The sequence below is a fragment of the Rhinolophus ferrumequinum genome, chromosome 17 (genome assembly GCF_004115265.2).
Source record: "Rhinolophus ferrumequinum isolate MPI-CBG mRhiFer1 chromosome 17, mRhiFer1_v1.p, whole genome shotgun sequence".
NCBI classification, from domain to species: Eukaryota; Metazoa; Chordata; class Mammalia; order Chiroptera; family Rhinolophidae; genus Rhinolophus; species Rhinolophus ferrumequinum.
The window spans coordinates 40,696,006-40,713,600 of NC_046300.1; the positions used below are offsets into that span (position 1 = coordinate 40,696,006).

The 17,595-nt window shown below is 51.5% G+C and overlaps 1 protein-coding gene across 2 annotated transcripts in view; it reads left to right on the forward strand.

The window, feature by feature from the left end:
• The window catches only part of SLC6A6 (solute carrier family 6 member 6), a 78,475-nt gene that overhangs the window by 26,850 nt on the left and 34,030 nt on the right, over positions 1 to 17,595 (forward strand). For both annotated transcript variants that reach the window (XM_033133048.1, XM_033133047.1), the window contains exons 3-5: positions 12,922 to 13,164; positions 15,164 to 15,298; positions 16,404 to 16,638. In XM_033133048.1, coding sequence (XP_032988939.1) covers positions 12,936 to 13,164; positions 15,164 to 15,298; positions 16,404 to 16,638 — 599 coding nt within the window. In that variant the 5' untranslated portion in view covers positions 12,922 to 12,935. The remainder of the gene's footprint in view (positions 1 to 12,921; positions 13,165 to 15,163; positions 15,299 to 16,403; positions 16,639 to 17,595) is intronic.

Genomic DNA, 17,595 nt, shown 5'->3' on the forward strand with positions numbered 1-17,595 from the left:
AGCCCTGTGCCTGCCCCTGTCTTTGGAGACTCTGCCTGAGGTCTGCTCGGTTGGACTTTGTGCCTCACCAGGCTTTAGAGACAGGTCCAGGCTTCCTTTGTGCGCCCCCCTGGGTGGGGGAGTGTCTGATGCTTGCCGTCCCCTCTGATCCCACATACTCCATTCAGCTCCCTGCCTCAGAGACCCAGGTAGTCTACCTGCCAGCCCTCACCTGTATTTCTCAAACTCCTTTTTACCTGATCAAGCAGATAAAAAGAGTGTTGACCTTGTGCTGGGTTCAAATTCTGGGTCCATCACTCACTGTGTAATGTGGGGCCAGGTCCTATCTCCTCTGAGCCTCAGTTTCCTTACCTGTAAATGGCGAACAAAAGTGCCTACCCGCAGGGGAAATGTAAGGAGCATCAGCAATAGGAAGTGGGAGGACCAATGGCAAACTCTGCAGTCTGCACAAATGGTTATTGGGGCAAGCCCTGGACTTACTGCGGCTGGCGGAAGTGAAACCCAGCCGGGCCTGGCGCCAGATGCTCAGAGCCTGGCTGGGGAGACCATCCATGTGTACACAAGTGCGTGCACACGTGCGTGCTCATGTCAGCCAATAAGTCTTTTTCATTGGTTGATTCTGTTGTACATTATACCAATTGGCACCACTGTTCCCAACCTCACCTGATTCTAAGAGTCACTTGGGAGGCTAGTTTAATGGCCTTGAAGGTTTAGAGTCCATAGGTCTGGGGTGGGCCCAGGCGCCTGTGTTTACAGCCAGAGTCCCAAGAGATGGTGATGTTCACGCACATGTGAGGATCTTGGTCATCCGCCAGCTCTGTCCAAGAGCCCAGAAACTTCAGCAAGTAATGGTTTTACAGATGAGGGGCCTGTTTTACAGATGAAGAAACTGGGGCTTTCCATGGAGAACTTTGAACTTTGTCCAGAGTCACACAATTCTGAGCAAGAGCCCGGTGTCTGGTGAACTGTGGGATGATGCAGGAGGAGCCAGTTGGACTTCAGTGGATTGAGATCTGAGGGGTGGGGAGGAAGGGCTTCCGGGGGAGGCAAAACTTGGGCCAGGTCTTCAAGGTAGATGGGATCCACCTAAACCTAAAAGAACCCACAAACAAAGCATAGGGTTGAATGGAGTAAGGGATGCATGCATGAAAAGAAGAGAAATAAAGTGGCAGAGATGGAAGACAGAGGCAGACAAGCGTCATGAGCATTGGATTCCAGGTGGGACTATTTAGAGATTCTCCGAGCAGCTGGGAGCCACCGCTAGTTCTTGAGCTGAGGGCGACATGGCAGGGAGTGGGCATTATAAGACACAAACTTGGCAGAGTTCAGGCCACACCTCCACGGAGTTTCCAGCGGTTGGCGTGGCCTTGTTTTGTGATGCTGCATGAGTGACAGGCCATAAACAGGCAGTGCCGTATCCCCAACTCTGTGTTCTTAGCCGGCACTATTGAAGTGTAAGCGGAATTGCAATGGGAGGTTGAGGGAGATGGAGGCTGTCTGAGGGAGGCCCTGTGGCGTGGTCTGGGAAGACCGCAGTTGAGCAGTGTCTCTCCTCCCTCGAGGCCACCCCCAACGCCTGATGTGGATTTGAATGCTGAGTTTTTCTTCTAGCCGAGAACAGCTGATATTAGATGCCATCTTGTAGTCCTGGAAGTCAGCACTGCTGCTGCGCCAGCATCCGTCAGCCGCATGGAATTAGATACGAATTGGGTCCACCCAGGTTTGGAATAAGAGCTTTACTTTCAGCCTCTGGCACCCACTGTATTCCACTGGTTTGGGGGTGTCAGGGGAGTCCCCGCCCTCACCACCTCCTTCCGGCCTCAGTTCCCTTCTGTGAACGAGTTCCTGCAGCTCTGATGATCCATCTGCTGAAAGAGGCTGGTGTCTCTGGTTGCTCCACTGTGGGTCCTGGCCTTGGTTTTCTTATCTAGAAAGTGGGCTTGCATTTGCATGTGCCAGGACCTCTACGGACCCATTTTGAGCTTTTGGTTTTTGTGCAGGATCCTGCAGCCTCCCCTAGCACTTTGCAAATCTTTAGGGGGCTGGGGAGAATTCACTTCAGTCATTTTTGGAAGTTGCTCAGGGAGCATGTTTAATAAAAATTGATTTCCTAAAGCTTGGGGGTTCATCTGTCCAAAAAAGGCGAGCTTTGTAGAGTTTTGGCCATTTGGGGGGAACTGTGCTCAGATGCTGGGAACGCATCCCCTCTCTCTAACAGAAGTTAGGTAGGGCCCATACTTCCTCTGCCGACAGTCCTGTTTGTCCTAAACGTCTGCCATTGCTCTATCACCCTCACAGCTACAAGGTAGAAAATATTTACTCCTATACTGAGTGTCATCAGAATCCTGAGCCCTGCATGTTCCATCTGACAAATAGACACAATGCCAGGCCGTGTCAGGAAGCAGGCCCTCAGCAGCAGAGGAGCAAGCAGACAATTATAATAGGGGCTGGTGAGTGTGGTGTGGCCCACAGAGCCCAGGCATGGCACTGGGGCGGTCCTTGGGCCCTGTGTCCTGGGGTATTGCCTGTGAGTTACTTTGTCCTGGGGTATTGCCAGGCTAAGGGAAAAGCATGCGCTGAGGTATTATTTAGGATTCCCTAGGAATCTTGGGTGGGCTCCAGATGGTGGAGGACACCTGAAACTTGCTTCCAGATAAGCGTCCACACAACAAGCCACTTTGCTCTGAAACATGGGCTCTGGTGGCAGACGTTGCTAGTCGATTACCATCTCTGTCTTACTAATTCTCAGCCTGTTTCATTCTGCAGGCACCACACTCTCCTTGAGCTAAATTTGTAAGTAAGGTGAAGTAAGGGTGGATCTGGGAAGGAAGATGAAGGTTCTTCCTTGTTGAAGAGAAACATGTTTAAAAGAGGAACAATGAGAACAGGAAGCCTGTTTACAAACATTTTTTGAGCTAGGAGTTTGCACACACTGTAGATGGGATTTTATGCCCACCTTACAGAGGGTAACACTGAGGCTGAGAAAAGTGACTTTCTCAAGATCCTACAGCAAAGAGTGCCCTGGCTGGTTTCTATGGAGCCGTGACTTGCTACAGAGCTCTGGTGACAGAATTGGGAGTGGCTGGGCTCTGAGCAGGCATTGGGCCACAGGCATGTCATTAACGGGCCTTGTCACCCAGGGCCTGTCTCTTTCCAGTTTCTATAGCTTGAAGGAGGGGCTGCTCTCCTTTTGCTTTTCACAGCCAGTGAGAGGAGAGTGGTTTAGGGTTCTTAACAGCTTAAAAGGGGGAAGTTTGAGGAAATGGAAACCGAGCTTTTCTTTTTTCTCATGTCTCTTTTTTTTGTGGCCTCCAGAAATAATCCTGGGTTCTGCAGAGCCTGCCTCAGGATCATGGTTGACCCCACCCCACCCACCCCCACTTCCGGCAAAACCAGGCTGAGGGCTGGTGTGGTGGGGAAGCTGATGGGGAGAAGAGTGACAGGTTTGTGGCTGGTGAGTCAGTGCCTGGAGACCGTTGCCTGCTGACTCACCGCCCTGTGCCTGAAAACAGGCCCCTGAGTGCCCAGTAGACATCATGGCGGCCCTCCCCCACCTCCCTAATCCACTCCTTGAGCTAAGCTTTGGTTATGGCAACGTATGTTGGAAATCTGCTAAGTGGCATTTGGGGTCCAAGCCCCTTTAGACGGGATCCGGATGGTTTGACTGTTCCTGGACCCCCGCCTTCCTCCGGAGTTCAAGGCCAGCCAGGCTGAGGGGCCCAGCCTGAGGGTATCATGAGACCTGCTCCTTGAAGCCTCTCTCATTCCCCCTTGACCCTGACGCATGCTCCTGTCTTCCTTCTGAACTTACAGAATAATTTCTGTGTTACTTTGATAAAACAATCCCCTCTCCCCATCTCTGGACATTAGCACCTTGGGCACGAAGGTGACCCCATGCCCCCTGAAGTGGGCCTGGGCCAGCTGTGCAGTAGGTGCTCAGCCACCGTGGGACAGTTGGGGCTTTTCTTCCTGACCAGCTTCAGGTGAGTAAGGGCCTGCTCAGTGTGGGGAAGTGACTCGAATAGCATCAAATGCTGACCCTGTTCTTTCAAAACCCACGGGCCTCACCCATGGAGGGGTGAGGGGTCTAGCCTTGACGCACAAGAACATTGTCTTCTCTGTGTCACCAGTGTTGTGGCCCTTGGCCAAGGGGAAGGAGTTCTGGCCACCCATCTTTGGCTGGTCCCTCTTTGCAGCTGCCTTCAGTGCATCTCACAGGGACTCGGCTCATGAGGAGTAGCTTGGGCTGCTCCTGCGTGCGGGGGTAAGGACTCAGGCTCTACAGGCCCCCACTAGAAAAACCCCATTAGCCGCTACTTACAGGGAAAAGCCCACCATGGGCCCTTGAATCCCCTCCCAGAGTGGAAGGGGTTGGCCAGGCGGTCGGGTACAAGCGGAGGCTTTCAGCTGAATGGGCTGAGCCTTCAGTGGGGCAGCACAAAGCTCTTGGGCTCCCACCACCCTCAGGATAAATCGAGGTTCTAACCCTGGCCTCCAGGCCCCGTCTCCTCTCCAGGTCACCCTGTATCCCGTCCCATCTTGCTCTGTGTCCCACACTGGCCTCCTCTGTTCCTTTACCGTGCTCAATATGGCTCCCTTTGTACATGCTGTTCCCTGCTCTGAGAACACCCTTCCCCCAGATGTTTGCCAGGCAGATCTCAGTTTCAGTGAGGTTAAAAGCCCAGACCCTGGAGCATACCCTGGAGCTGATCGATCTGGGTTCAAACAAATCCCAGCTATGTGATTTTGGGGCCAGTGGGTTCACCTCTCTGGGCCTCGTTCCTTCCTTCAGGCTGCTGAAAGGAATAAATGAGTTGGTGCCTGAAAGACCTTAGCGTGAAGCCTGCCCAGAGTAAGTCCTCAGTGAGTATCTGCCACTAGGAAGCGTCACCTCCTCAGAGGGACCTCTGTGACTCCCCACACTCCCGCCACCTCCACCTCATTCTGCTTGGTTGTCTTTTGCGTGCTGGCCCCAGTCATCACTATTAATTCATGTATGTGTTTAGTGTCTGTCTCCCCTTCTGGAATGTCAGCTCCTCTGGGCTCACGTCTAGTGTCCCCAATTCCTGGAGCCGTGCCTGGTACCTAGTAGGGTAGGTTGTCAGTAAATGTTTATCCAGCAGTCACTGCTTGCCAAAGCTACCCTTGCTCTGTTTTGTCCCTGGACATCCAAGATGTAAAGGGGAACCACTTGGCCCTCGTGACCCAGCTGAATCAAACTAGACCCAGCTTTCTGACTCCTAGTCCACTGGCCTTTCCCCTGACTCCACGGCCTGCTCGGTTAGTGCCGGGACCCCTCGGTTTTGGACACGGCATGTGCCCCAGGTGGGGGCGAGCACCTGACCATCCGGACCCCACCCGTCCACCCTACCCCAGGCCCAGCCCTGCCACAGGGGAGCCTCCCCAGGCCTTCCCCCCACTTCCCCACCATAGTTTTCATGTGCTGCTTTCTATTTCATCTCTGCAGCCTGCCTGGGCTTTGGGTCAGAGCCTGCCACCTCCAAGGAGATAAGAAAAATATTTGGACCCAGTCCCCAGACCTTTTACCTGCAAATGTTTTTGTGAGGGGAAGAGGACAAGGGGGTTGTACATCGGGCCCACATCCGGTCCCCCCCACCCCGTTGGCATTGTTCCAAAGGCCAGTTATTTGCAAACCTGTCTACTTTCACCCATTTTTTTCTTTGCAAACCACAGACCAAGAAGTATGACCTGCTCTGGTGGGTCCCTGTGTAGAGGTCCCCTTCTCCTGGGGTGGTGTAGAGTCAGGATTTGGGTGCAAATGCTAGTACACCGCCTTGTAGCTGTGTGACCTGGGCCAGATCCTCCTCCTGTCTGAGCCTCAGTCTCCTGATCTGTGAAAGGGGAGGGTCCGTGAGACTTGAGGAGAAGTAAACACATCTGTAGGTCGATGGCGGAACCTGAGCCTGGCAGGTGCTCTCAGCGGAGGTGGGGTGTCTCTGAGGGTAGACCTGAGCTTCTGTGGGGTAGCGGGTTACAGTTAGATCAGGGGAGGGGAGGACCTTGCCCACAGGCATTGAACCCCAGGTAGATAACAAGCCCTGTCCCCAGAGATGTCATGCTGAAAACAAGTCCCCAAACAGAATTCACTTTCACTAGGATCAGAATATTGTTGCTCATTGTTTTGGCTTTGTTCTGGGCAAAACAATGCCAGGCTTCCTGGATGACCTCACCGGGGTGAGCCATCGGGCCTGTGAGACTGGGCTGGTCAGCATGTCCATGCAGCCTGTCCTGCCCTTGGCCGTGACCACCTTGGGTGAACTGGGGCAGTGATATGACCAAAGGGGACAAACTGTGTTTGTATTTGGCCCATATAGTGTTTTAGAAATTGAACATGTGCATATGCATACATCTCAGATTTCAGCCTGTCTTGAGAAATTGGAGGATCTGGCCCGTGGGCCCCAATCCCAATAGCTGGAGCTGAGTGCTGTCCGTGGCTGGAACCTGTGCTCCCTTTTGCCGCAGTCCCTACTCGTCCCTGTGGCCTCCCCACTGTACTCCTGTCCTTTGCCTGCCAGGCCCCTGAAGACCTTTGAGCTTTAAGGGCTTTGAGCTCGTCACGTGTGAGTTAGCCTGAGTTAGGGACAGATAACCACATGACTCAATAAGAAAAAGGAAAAAAAACCTTTCTTTGATTAATTTCTACTTTCTTTTCAAAAACAGCTGCCCTGCGGAGAGGGTGAAATAGTGCCCTTAACACAACTCACTTTTCGTAGTGCTTAATTGTTAACAGCTTCCTAGGCCAGGATGGTAGGAAAGAACATGAGCATGCTGGTGGCAGACATGAACCTGTCCCTTGCCCGGAATCTGTGGAGACAGTGCTCACCGGAGCCCCTTCAAATCTAGCAGGGATGTCTGGGAGACCCTCCCTGTTTGTTAGAGGAAGCCTCCGGTCCATAGCTCCATCTGTCCTGCCCTAGTGCATGTGGTTTCGTCAGCCTACCCAGCTCATCCCTGTGGCCCTGGGCACTGACTGCTGAGGTCCCCAAGCCCTGCCCTGCCCCTTCTCTGTCATGTGGCCCCTCACTTCCTGTTTGCCCTTTCCTACTTCCCTAATTTGTCAGCCTAGTCCAGTGGCTTGAAGTTGGCTTAAAGGCGCCAGACCTGATTTCACTTTGTGACATTGCTTAAGTCAGTGATCCCAAGCAGCCAAGTGGTTGAGAACACAAAATTTAGAGGCCAAAACAGACCTGGGAGCCATCTGAAGCTCACAGCTTTTTACTTGCTGTGTGACCCTGGGCAAGTGACTTCACCTCTCTGTGCCTTATCAGCAAAACAAGAGATGGTTACAACACCATGGAGGGGCTAAGAAAATGCTCATAAAGCCTCAGCACATTGCTAAATAAATGTGCATGCAGTCAGTGCCCAGTAAATGCAGCCTACTTTCTTTTTCTTTTTTTTAAACACTCAAGATACAATGCTTGCCACATAGTATAATAGAATCCCAATGTAGTCAACTGTTTTCTTCTATAATAGCTAATATTTATTTGATCACTTAGTATGTACCAGGCCCTATGCGGAACATTTTACAGTCATCATCTTATTTAATCTCTGTGAGTTTTAGTTTTACCCCCATTTTTTTAACCAGGGAGGAAACTGAGGCATAGAGACGGTTATTACTTGTTTTGGGTCACACAGCATAGTCATAGCCTCAGTGAGGCCAGAATACTGGCTTTGGAGTGGACGGGAAGACAAGAAAGGGTAGACAAGCGGTCCAGCTGTGTGCTTCATTTTACGGCCAGCCCAACAGGCTGGGGGTCATTCAGGCCACTGCTTTCTCCACCTGTAAAATGGGTCTGTCATCCAGGTCTGCCCCCGTTCTGGGATGCTGGGAGCCGCTCGCCTTATCCCCCCGGAGGTTTGCTGGGAAACAGTGACTGTCCAATCGGTCTTATAGGCCAGCTGTGTGGTAGGCCCTTTTGGAGTGTGTGTGTGTGGGGGGGAGGGGAAGTATTCCAAAGAGAAAACAGGAAAAGTACCTGCCCCCTTATTAAAAAACATCGTAGAAGCTCCTGAGTGGTTAAGTCAGTGACAATGAAAGATTGAAGTCATTGTTCTCTACCAGATTGTGGTGAGGGAAGCTGATTATTTACTTGAGAAGGTTCAAGTTGCGGGGGAAGCTGAGGCAGAGAACCTCCCAGCACCTGGGCAGCGAGTCCTGGAAAAAGAGGCAAGGAAGGGCCTGGTTTTCCCAAAGCCTTGGACTGAGGTGGCAGATGCCCGGGAAAGCAGCTGCAGCAGCATCTACAACCCAATTCAAGGCCCAAATGGCTGGCCCGTGGGCACCTGGGGACAGAAGACATGGGAGGGCACAGGAGGCAGGCAGGACACCTGGTCCCCCTCCCTGCACTGCTGCTCCCTCTGTACCTCTGCCGTCCTTGCCCCTCTGTCTGGCTTCTGTGTCCCCATCTGCAAACAGTGCCGAGGCCTCATCTGCTCTAAGCTTTGCTCCAGTGCCGTAGGCCATGGGTGGACCAAGGCAGGAATTCTGGCTTCAGTCTTCCCTGCTTGAGCCTCAACTTCTCTGACTATAAAACTGAAACTCCCTCTGCAGTAAGGGTCTTTGAGGAGTGAATAGAAACTGTTTACAGACAGCTCAGCACAGAGTAAGTACTGGAAGTTTTCAATTGGGGGAAGCAAAAGAACATCTTCTAAGTCCACGGCGTTGCTGGCTCCAGGTTGAATCTGTCTGCGTACGTGCCAAAGCTGACCAAGTGATCTGCACGTCAGCCTTCAGGCACAGCCGGTTCTGGCCTCAGCCCCTGGAACAGAGACAAGTGGAGTTTCAGCTGGGCAAGGAGGGAGCCTTCGTTCTGGAGCCTTTGTATCAGAGCCGATTCTAATCACCTGTAGCTGTAATAACCAAAGAGGAAGCTCTTAAAATGGGGAATTATGTATCACCATCGCTGCAAAATAGCCTTGGGCCCAGCGCCAAGGAAAACAGCTCTCAGCAGAGGCCAGCAAGGCAGCGGGCTGCTGGGACGCCTGTGGAGGGAGCTCGTTCCTAAGTGCTGACTGAACCATGGGGTAGGCTGTTGAGGATGACAGGTGACAATCAGTGGGCCTCATCGAGTGTTGTCTGAGATCAAGCTGGGCTGGCAGAGGGACAGCAGAAGCAGAGCCAAGAATTCAGGCACGTCATGTTCACTGTCACTACCAGCTTCATGACCTTGGAAGTGTCACTTGGCTTCTCTGGGCCTTGCTGATTTCACCCTGAGTAGGACTAAGCCTTACATACCCCAAGGTCAGAATGGACCCGATAATAATTATAGCAGTAATAACAACAGTAATACTAGCAGCTACTATTTAAGGAGTACTTGCCACGTGCCAAATACTATTCTAAGCACTTTCCATGCACCTCTCATTCAGGCCTCACAACATCCCTATGAGGTGGGCATGATTATTCCCATTTTACAGATGAGGACACTGAGGACCAGAGAGGTTGAGTAACTTGCCTGAGGCACCCCAGCCGAGAAGTGGCTGTCAGCTTCTAGGCTAGGGCTCACGCTTTGATTCCTTCAGGGACCAGGCTGCTACCAGAGGGCCTGGAGGAGCCATGCAGGAAGCCCGAGCCTGAGGAGGGGATGAACTAAAGCAGTTCTGTGGGGCCAGTGTCCCAAGGAGAAGGAGCCTGCGTTGGGGGCCTTAGTAGGCTGTGGGGAGGAGCCAGTGTTTTCTTCTAGGAGTGATGGAACGTTGGGTGGGAGGGCATTACGAGCTGACTATGCTTTATAAATTGCCTTTAGCTGCCATGTTGAGAATAGATTGGGGACGTGGGTGGGCAGAGTAGCAGCAGGCAGGCCTGTGAGGAGGCTGCTTCTGATGCCCGTGTGAGGGCTGCTGGGGCCTGGAGCACAGTGGTTGCCATGGTGATAGAGAGACGTGGGTGGATGCCAAGAATGTATGGGAGGCAGAATCCACCCTATTGCTGCCGTGGGCTTCTATAGGTGCAGGGCTGGTCAGACACCCCAGAGGGGCTTGGAATGAGCCCCTGAGCGGGAGTTGGGGTCCTTGCACCTGGGTGTGACCTTAACCAGGTGTGCGTGAGCATTGGGTGACACCATGAAGGATGGTTTGGACTGAAGAAGCCAGAGGCAGGGCTGCTGGCTATGTGTTCTCGAAGGGCAGATAGGCTTGTGATCGCAGTAGCCACAGGTGGGACAGGTGATGGTGACGGAGGAACACAGCTCAGGATGCACCCTAGGAATGAGAACCGGGGAGACCCCCACCACACCAGGCACATGACACACCCTGGCTCTGCCTCATTCAAGCCCTACCCCCAACCTGGCTTGGCCACCGGGGATCGGGAAGATGGGGTCCCGAGTGTAGGGAGGGAGCCCGAGGCCTCACCTTGTAAGAAACCAGAGCCTGGAACAGCCGGGGTCTCGGAATTTGTTGCTCCCCCTCTCCCCCCATGTTTCTAGAGTGTTCTCTGAGTGCCAGTGTGGCAAGTGGGTCTGGGGCAGAGCTAGGACTGTCAGGGTAGCTATAGGGAAGCAGACCCCAGCTCCTCGTGGGGAAGAGCTTTGGCCAGTCCCAGCTGCCTATGTGAGCAAAAGCTGGCCACCTCCCCTTGTCTGGCTGACCTTGTGAAGTGCTTTCCAGCTCTGAGATCCAAGGAGAGGTCGAGAGGGCGGAACCAACCCTTGTCCGTGAGGAGGCTCAGGGGTCATTCCCTGAAAAACATCTTCACTAGGAGGGAGTTAAGTCCCACATCCTCCAATTATGCTCCCATCCAGCCGGCCCACAATGGGCTGCTCAGATAACCATCGGGGGTTGCACAAATTAACGCTGGAACAATGCTGGCTGCTCGGGCTATTTTTACAGTAGCCATACGCCCGGCTGAACCCCCGCGTCGCCCCGAGGGAGCAGGGCAAAGAAAGGCCATGCGGATGCCGCCACCAGTCTGCACTCAGGGAGACAGAGGAAGGGCTCAGTGAGCCGTCCGGTGGCTCCAGGAAGCCTTTTCTTGGTCTGCTTACCACCAGATAGGGAAACAATCGGGGTCCCCCACCCCGAGCCAGGGAGAGGAAGGAGGCGTGGGGGAAACAGGGATTCTGTTGTGCTTTTTTGTGCCTCTGCTCTTCAGAGCATGGCCCCTGTGGGCCTGGCTGCTGGGGCCAGGCCAACACGTCCCCTCCACACCCCAGGACCTCAGGCAGCTCTCACCTTGCTCTGCCTTGGGTTGTCTTCTGGGCCAGGCAGTGCAGGCTGAGTGACATGCTGAGTGAGTCCTGTGGTTGGGAAGTGGCCTGGCCGAGGTTTGCACGTAGCACCAGCTGTTTGCAGATCCCGCTCCGGGAATCATCTACTCAACAGTTCTTGTCTCACAACCTGTTGTGCACCAGGCTCTGGGCACACAGCAGTGGACAAGGTAGGTCCTTGTCCCCATGGAGGTGCTTCTCTGGTCAGGGAGGAGACCATTAACAAGGAAGCAAGGACATGAATGAGACATTTTCAGGTAGTGCCAAGCACTTTGACAAGACAGGCTCAGATGCCCACTAGAGATGGCCTGTGAGCCATGTGGCAAGCTGGACTGGGTGTGCCCATGTGACAGGGCCGCATCTGCTCCAGCTGCTGGTCACCGAAAACAGTGTGAGCCAAACGTGGCTCACTGACCTTCCAATTTTTCAACAGAACCTGGAAATCTCAAATTCTCTCTGAAATCTGATATTCAGTGTTGACCATCAGTTTGGATCATGAAGACAGCTTGTGTCCCAGGCTGCTCGGCTCTGAGTCAGTCACCTTAGCCATCATCCTTTTCATTCTGCAAATGAAGTAACAGGCTCAGAGAGGGGTGGGTAGGCCCACGAGCTGTGGCCCCCCAGCTCATCTGTCTTCCGTGGCCCTCCATCACATGGAGGTAAAGCCTTCAAGGCACCCTCTCCCTCTGGCTGGGACTCATGAGACTCGTATCCTCAAGGGAGAGTGAGGACTCAGGGACCTGAGGAAGTACAGAAAGAAGGGGCTCCGCCCTGGCTGGTGGCAGATGTCCTCTAGAGTGGGGGCCAAGCCGGAGTGGGCTGAGAGTGACCATAAACAGCTCCTGCGGGGTTAGGAATTTGAGCTCCTTGGGGTCTCCTATTGCCAAACCCAACAGGGAGTCAGAGAACAAGGGAGCTTGGATGACACGGGGTTCAGAGCAAGCCAGAAAATGGACACACAGAGATTAACTGGCTTTCTCACATAATCTTCACTAGAGCAAATCCCTTATTTTTCATGCTGCAGAAATGGGACTGGTTAATGAATTGTGAAGATAGCATCCATTTTCCATACTTGGATGGAAACCCCATTTCAAATGTTGTTTTCATTCCAGCCTGAAACCCCATTCCTCTTTTGTTTTATGTTTATCCATTCTTTAAACAGGAACAGGCACCTCCCATGCGCCAGGCACTGTGCTGGAAGCACAAGTAAAATGAGAGCTGTCATTTTTCTATGCAAATCTGAAATTTGGAAAAGGTGATCTGTTCATTTCTAGAGAATTCAGGCAGGTGTTATTTGGAAGGTGCCTTAGAACTGCCTGGGGTGAGTCGTATTTTGTAGAGATGATGCCAGGGCTGGGCTGGCTTCATACGTATCTGCTTTATACGTATCAGGTGCAGGGTGACGTATGACATTCGAGGACGACAAACATGGCGCTCTGGTGCTTCTGTTCAGCAGTTGCCTGAGCAATGGAACCTGCAATTTCTGAATCATTAGGCTACCCTATTACCTAGAGGGGGTCTGAATCACTCAAGATGTTGTCACATCAGTGGTCAGCTGAGGGGATGGCAGGCCCCCTGCCACAGGCCTGGGCAAGGCCCCCTGTCAACTGGCCTGTAGGTGAGAAGGGAGAGGTTGTGTTGAAGACACACAGGCTGCCCCTTACCAACCGTGCAATGGGTTGTGCTTTGTGCCCCATAGAAAACGAGGAGGAGATGGCCACCAAGGAGAAGCTGCAGTGTCTGAAGGACTTCCACAAGGACATCCTTAAGCCATCCCCAGGGAAGAGCCCAGGCACGCGGCCTGAGGATGAGGCTGAGGGGAAGCCCCCGCAGAGGGAGAAGTGGTCCAGCAAGATCGACTTTTTGCTCTCCGTGGCAGGTGGCTTCGTCGGCTTGGGCAACGTCTGGCGTTTTCCATACCTCTGCTACAAAAATGGTGGAGGTGAGTCTCAGCTGGGCAGAGTGAGCACTGGAGAAGGGTGGGGCCAGAGTGTGGGTGGCCTCTTGTGCCCTGCTTTCCCTAGTCCCCACCTTGACCTCGGGTCAGCCTGCTGTACCCTGTCCCCACTCCACCCCACATCAGAATCAGGAGAGGAGCATGACTAGGAATCAGGTGGCCTTCTGTCAGGGACTTACTGTGTTACCTTGAGCAGATCCCTTGCCCTCTCTGAGCCCCCAGTTTGCCATCTCTGAAGAGGGGTGATGAGGCCAGGCCCTTGTCTCTCAAACTTCAGACACTCATATACCCCCTTCATAAATTCCCTGGTATCTACATGCCTCCCAACTCCTCCTTACTTTAAATCTTTCCTAACATTTGCTTTGGCTTTTCTAACTTAAACCAAATGCAGTTCAAAAGCAAGCTTTGTCGGGGCAGCCGGTTAGCTCAGTTGGTTAGAGAGCGGTGCTCTTAACAACAAAGTTACCAGTTCAATCCCCACATGGGCCACTGTGAGCTGCCCCCTCCACAACTAGATTGAAACAACTACGTGCTGGACTTGGAGCTGATGGGTCCTGGAAAAACACACTTAAAGTAAATAAACCTTAAAAAAAAAAAAAAAAGCAAGCTTTATTTCCCCTCATAAATGGAAAACCAGTATCATTTGCCATAATGGAAATGTATCCAGGAAAATAAATACAGTGAAGATATTTTTTAGTTTTCTTTTAAACATTTTTCCTAGTTTTTATTGAGGTATAATTGACATACAACCTTGTATTAGTTTCAGGTGTGTAGCATAATGCTTTGAGATATGTATGTATTGCTACATGATCACCACAGTAAGTTTAGTCAACATTGTCACCTCACAGCTACACATTTTCTTCTTGTCATGAGAACTTTTAAAATTCCTCTCTTTCAAATATAGTATTATTAACTATAGTCGCCATGCTGTATATTCCATCCCCAGAACTTATTTATCTTATGACGGAAGTTTGTACTTTTGGCCACCATTACCCAATGGAAATATTTTTTAAATGTAGGGTCTCTTTGGTTGGTTTGGGTTTTAGGGTTTTGTCTTTTTGTTTTTTTTTTAACCTGCTGACGGCTAAGATCTAGATTCCTCTCTCATTGGAGGTGTTCAGATCCGGCAGCACACGCTAGGGACTTTCTTGCTATGAAGTAAGAGGGGCTTGAAGAGAAATGGGCAGGGAGACCTGCCCGTGATCAAGGGCTTATCTGTCAGCAGAGATCGGCATGCCGCGGACTGCCGCCGTTAGGAGAAACACCTTTCGGGAAATTCTGCCTTAGAGCCTGGTTTCTTAACTTTTTGTAGGTCTCAGGCGCCTTTCGGACTTTGATGAGTGTCCTAGACGCTCCCCAAAAGAAAGCACATACACATAGACTCAAGTTGCCCACAGTTTCAAAGGGTTTATGGACCCGCTGAAGCCATTAGTGTATACCAGGTAGGAACCCTCGCCCGGACTCTTTGCCCCTCACTTCTCCCCTGGCTCCCACCCCCAGCTGGAGGTGCCCACCCCGCCCCGCCTTTTGCTTCTTATCACCGCACCCTTCCTGGCTAGTTCTTCCCAGCCTCCTGCCTTCCTTGGGCAGGTCTGGAGACAGATAGGTGAAGGCTTCAACAAGGAGGTCAGGTTTGAGATGGGTCTGAAGGGCTGAGCAGTCCTTATTCAGGTGGATGATGCGGGGAAGGCAGGCAGGCAGTTGGCACAGCTTAACCAAAGGCTCAGAGGCTGAAAGCACCTGGGAGATTTGAAGAAGGTGAGAGGGCACACTGGAAAGGAGATGCCAGCTGGACCAGGTGGGCAGGGCCTGGAGAATTTTCAACCAGGTCCAAGAGTTTGGCCTTGACCCTTCACGTCCCTCGCGTCCCTCACTCATTCTCTCTGATTCCATTGGTTGGGAGGGCTTGGGAGTGAGCAGCTGCAGCCTTGGCCCCCTGTGACAGCCCCAGTCTGACCCTCACCCCACTTTGCTCTCTCTGCAGGTGCATTTCTCATACCATATTTTATTTTCCTGTTTGGGGGCGGCCTGCCTGTGTTTTTCCTGGAAGTAATCATAGGCCAGTACACCTCTGAAGGGGGCATCACCTGCTGGGAAAAGATCTGCCCCTTGTTCTCCGGTGAGTATGGGACAAAGGTCACCTGGGGCCTGGTATTCATTAGTTCAGCAAATTTTTATTGAGTACCTGCTGTTTGCCAGGTACATCGAAGCCTCATGCAATCACTTGACACAGTGCCTGACAAAAGGTAGCAGCCAGTACATGATACGCATGCTGCTGCCGCTCTCGGTAACTGCTCAGGACATACCAGCTGTTCCCACCTCTCTGGGCTGTTGAAGGATAGAGCAGCGAGCAGCTGCTTAGCAGTGTCATACAAGAGATAAGCACTCAGATTCAGGAGCCTTTCTGTTTGGACCTGAGTCCCTCTTCCTCCTCTTGCTAACTCTTGTGACTTTGGGAAAGTCATTCAATCTCTTTGTGCCTCGATTGCCTCATCGATAAGATGGAAATATCAATAACATGCTTACTTCATAGGGTTACTATGAAGATAAAATGACATTGTCCCGTGAAAGTGCTTTGTACACATAGTAAGACCCAAATTAATGGTAGCTTTATTATTATTATAACGTGAACTCCTACGCTTCGTACCGAGTATGCGTTCATAAGATAATACTGTTAGGATTATAATTGGCAAGAATGGGAGGACTTGTGTCTATTGTCATCCATATAAATCCATCGATCCATTTATGCATCAAACCTTTGTTCATTAAACTAGTCAGTATAGTTAGACTATCCATCCGTCTATCCATCCATCCATCATCTGTCCATGTATCCATCTACTTATTCATCCATCCATTCATCTACCCAACCTTCCAGCCAATCACACGCCATCCATCCATCCAACAAATCAAATGTCCATTCATCAATTCAACATTTACGCAATCAGCTATCTGTCAGTCCATCTAACCATCCATCTACCTATCCATTCATGGATCTATTCCCCTCCACACATTCTTCAATGCATCCAAGCATCCCATTTATCTAACCATTCTTTCACCTATCCATGCATCCAGTTATCCATTCATTGTACAAATATTTGCTGGTCACTGTGGAAGGGCCCGTTCTGGCCCCAGGCCTGGGGATGCCACCGCCTTCCATTTGAGTACGTGGACACGGTGGGTGTGGCCTCCCTCCTGATGCTTATCTTGCTTGTGCACCCCTGCAGGCATCGGCTATGCCTCCATCGTGATCGTGTCCCTCCTGAATGTATATTACATCATCATCCTGGCCTGGGCCACATACTACCTATTCCAGTCCTTTCAGTCGGAGCTGCCCTGGGCACACTGCAACCACACCTGGAACACACCCTATTGTATGGAGGACACTATGCGCAGGAACAAGAGCCTGTGGATCACCCTCAACACCAGCAACTTCACCTCCCCTGTCACCGAGTTCTGGGAGTAAGACCGGCCTCACTAAGGAAGGAGAGGGAGGGTGTGGGTGGGGGCAGAGAGGACAGCCCACCTCCTCATCTTCTCCCCAGGGATGTGGAAGTCACTGTCTTGGGATGGGTTTGGGGTTGGTGGGGGGAAGGTGGATACGGATTCGGAGATAAATCCGACAGGCCTGGAATCGAATCCCAGTTCTGCCATTTTACTGGCTGTTTGACCTTCGGCAAGTTTCTGCCCCTTTCTGAGCCTCAGTTTCTTTAACTGTCAAATGAGGGGAATGAATCGTTCCTATACACCCATGGGATCTCTATGAGGATTGTTTCTCAAAGGCAGGTATATGTACTTATATTGTCTGAAAATGATATAATTTTCTTGATGTATTTTAGAGGAAATATTGTTAGCATATCAAACCTCTTATTGCACAGAGAAATATGAAGCTGAAGTAGTTACTCAAGTGAAAAGTTAAATAGATAGAATGAAAATTACGTATCAGTCAGCTTTTGCTATATAACAACCATCCCCAAACTCAGTGGCTTTAAACAACAGCTATTTATTTGGTTTAAGGTCCTGCTGATTGGCAGTTTGGGCTGAACTTGGCTGGGCAGTTGTTTTGGTCTTTGTTGGGCTCCCTGATGGATAGGTTAGCTATAGGGCTTCAGGGTAGTTTTCCTGGGGATTAGCTGGCTATTGGGGAGGGTGCCAGAGTCCATATTGTCTTATTACCCAACAGGCTAGCCTGGGCCTATTCACAGGCAGCTTGGCATTCCAAAACAACAAACGGGAAACTTCCAGTGCGGGAACACGTTTCAAGGCTCTGCTTGCATCATTTCCATTAATGTGCCACTGGCCAAAGAAAGCCACAAGACTAACCCAGATTTAAGAGGTGGGGAAATAGCTTCTGTCTCTCTGTGAGAGGAGTGGAGAATTATGGACATTTTTACAGTTTACCATAATATAGTCAGGAGT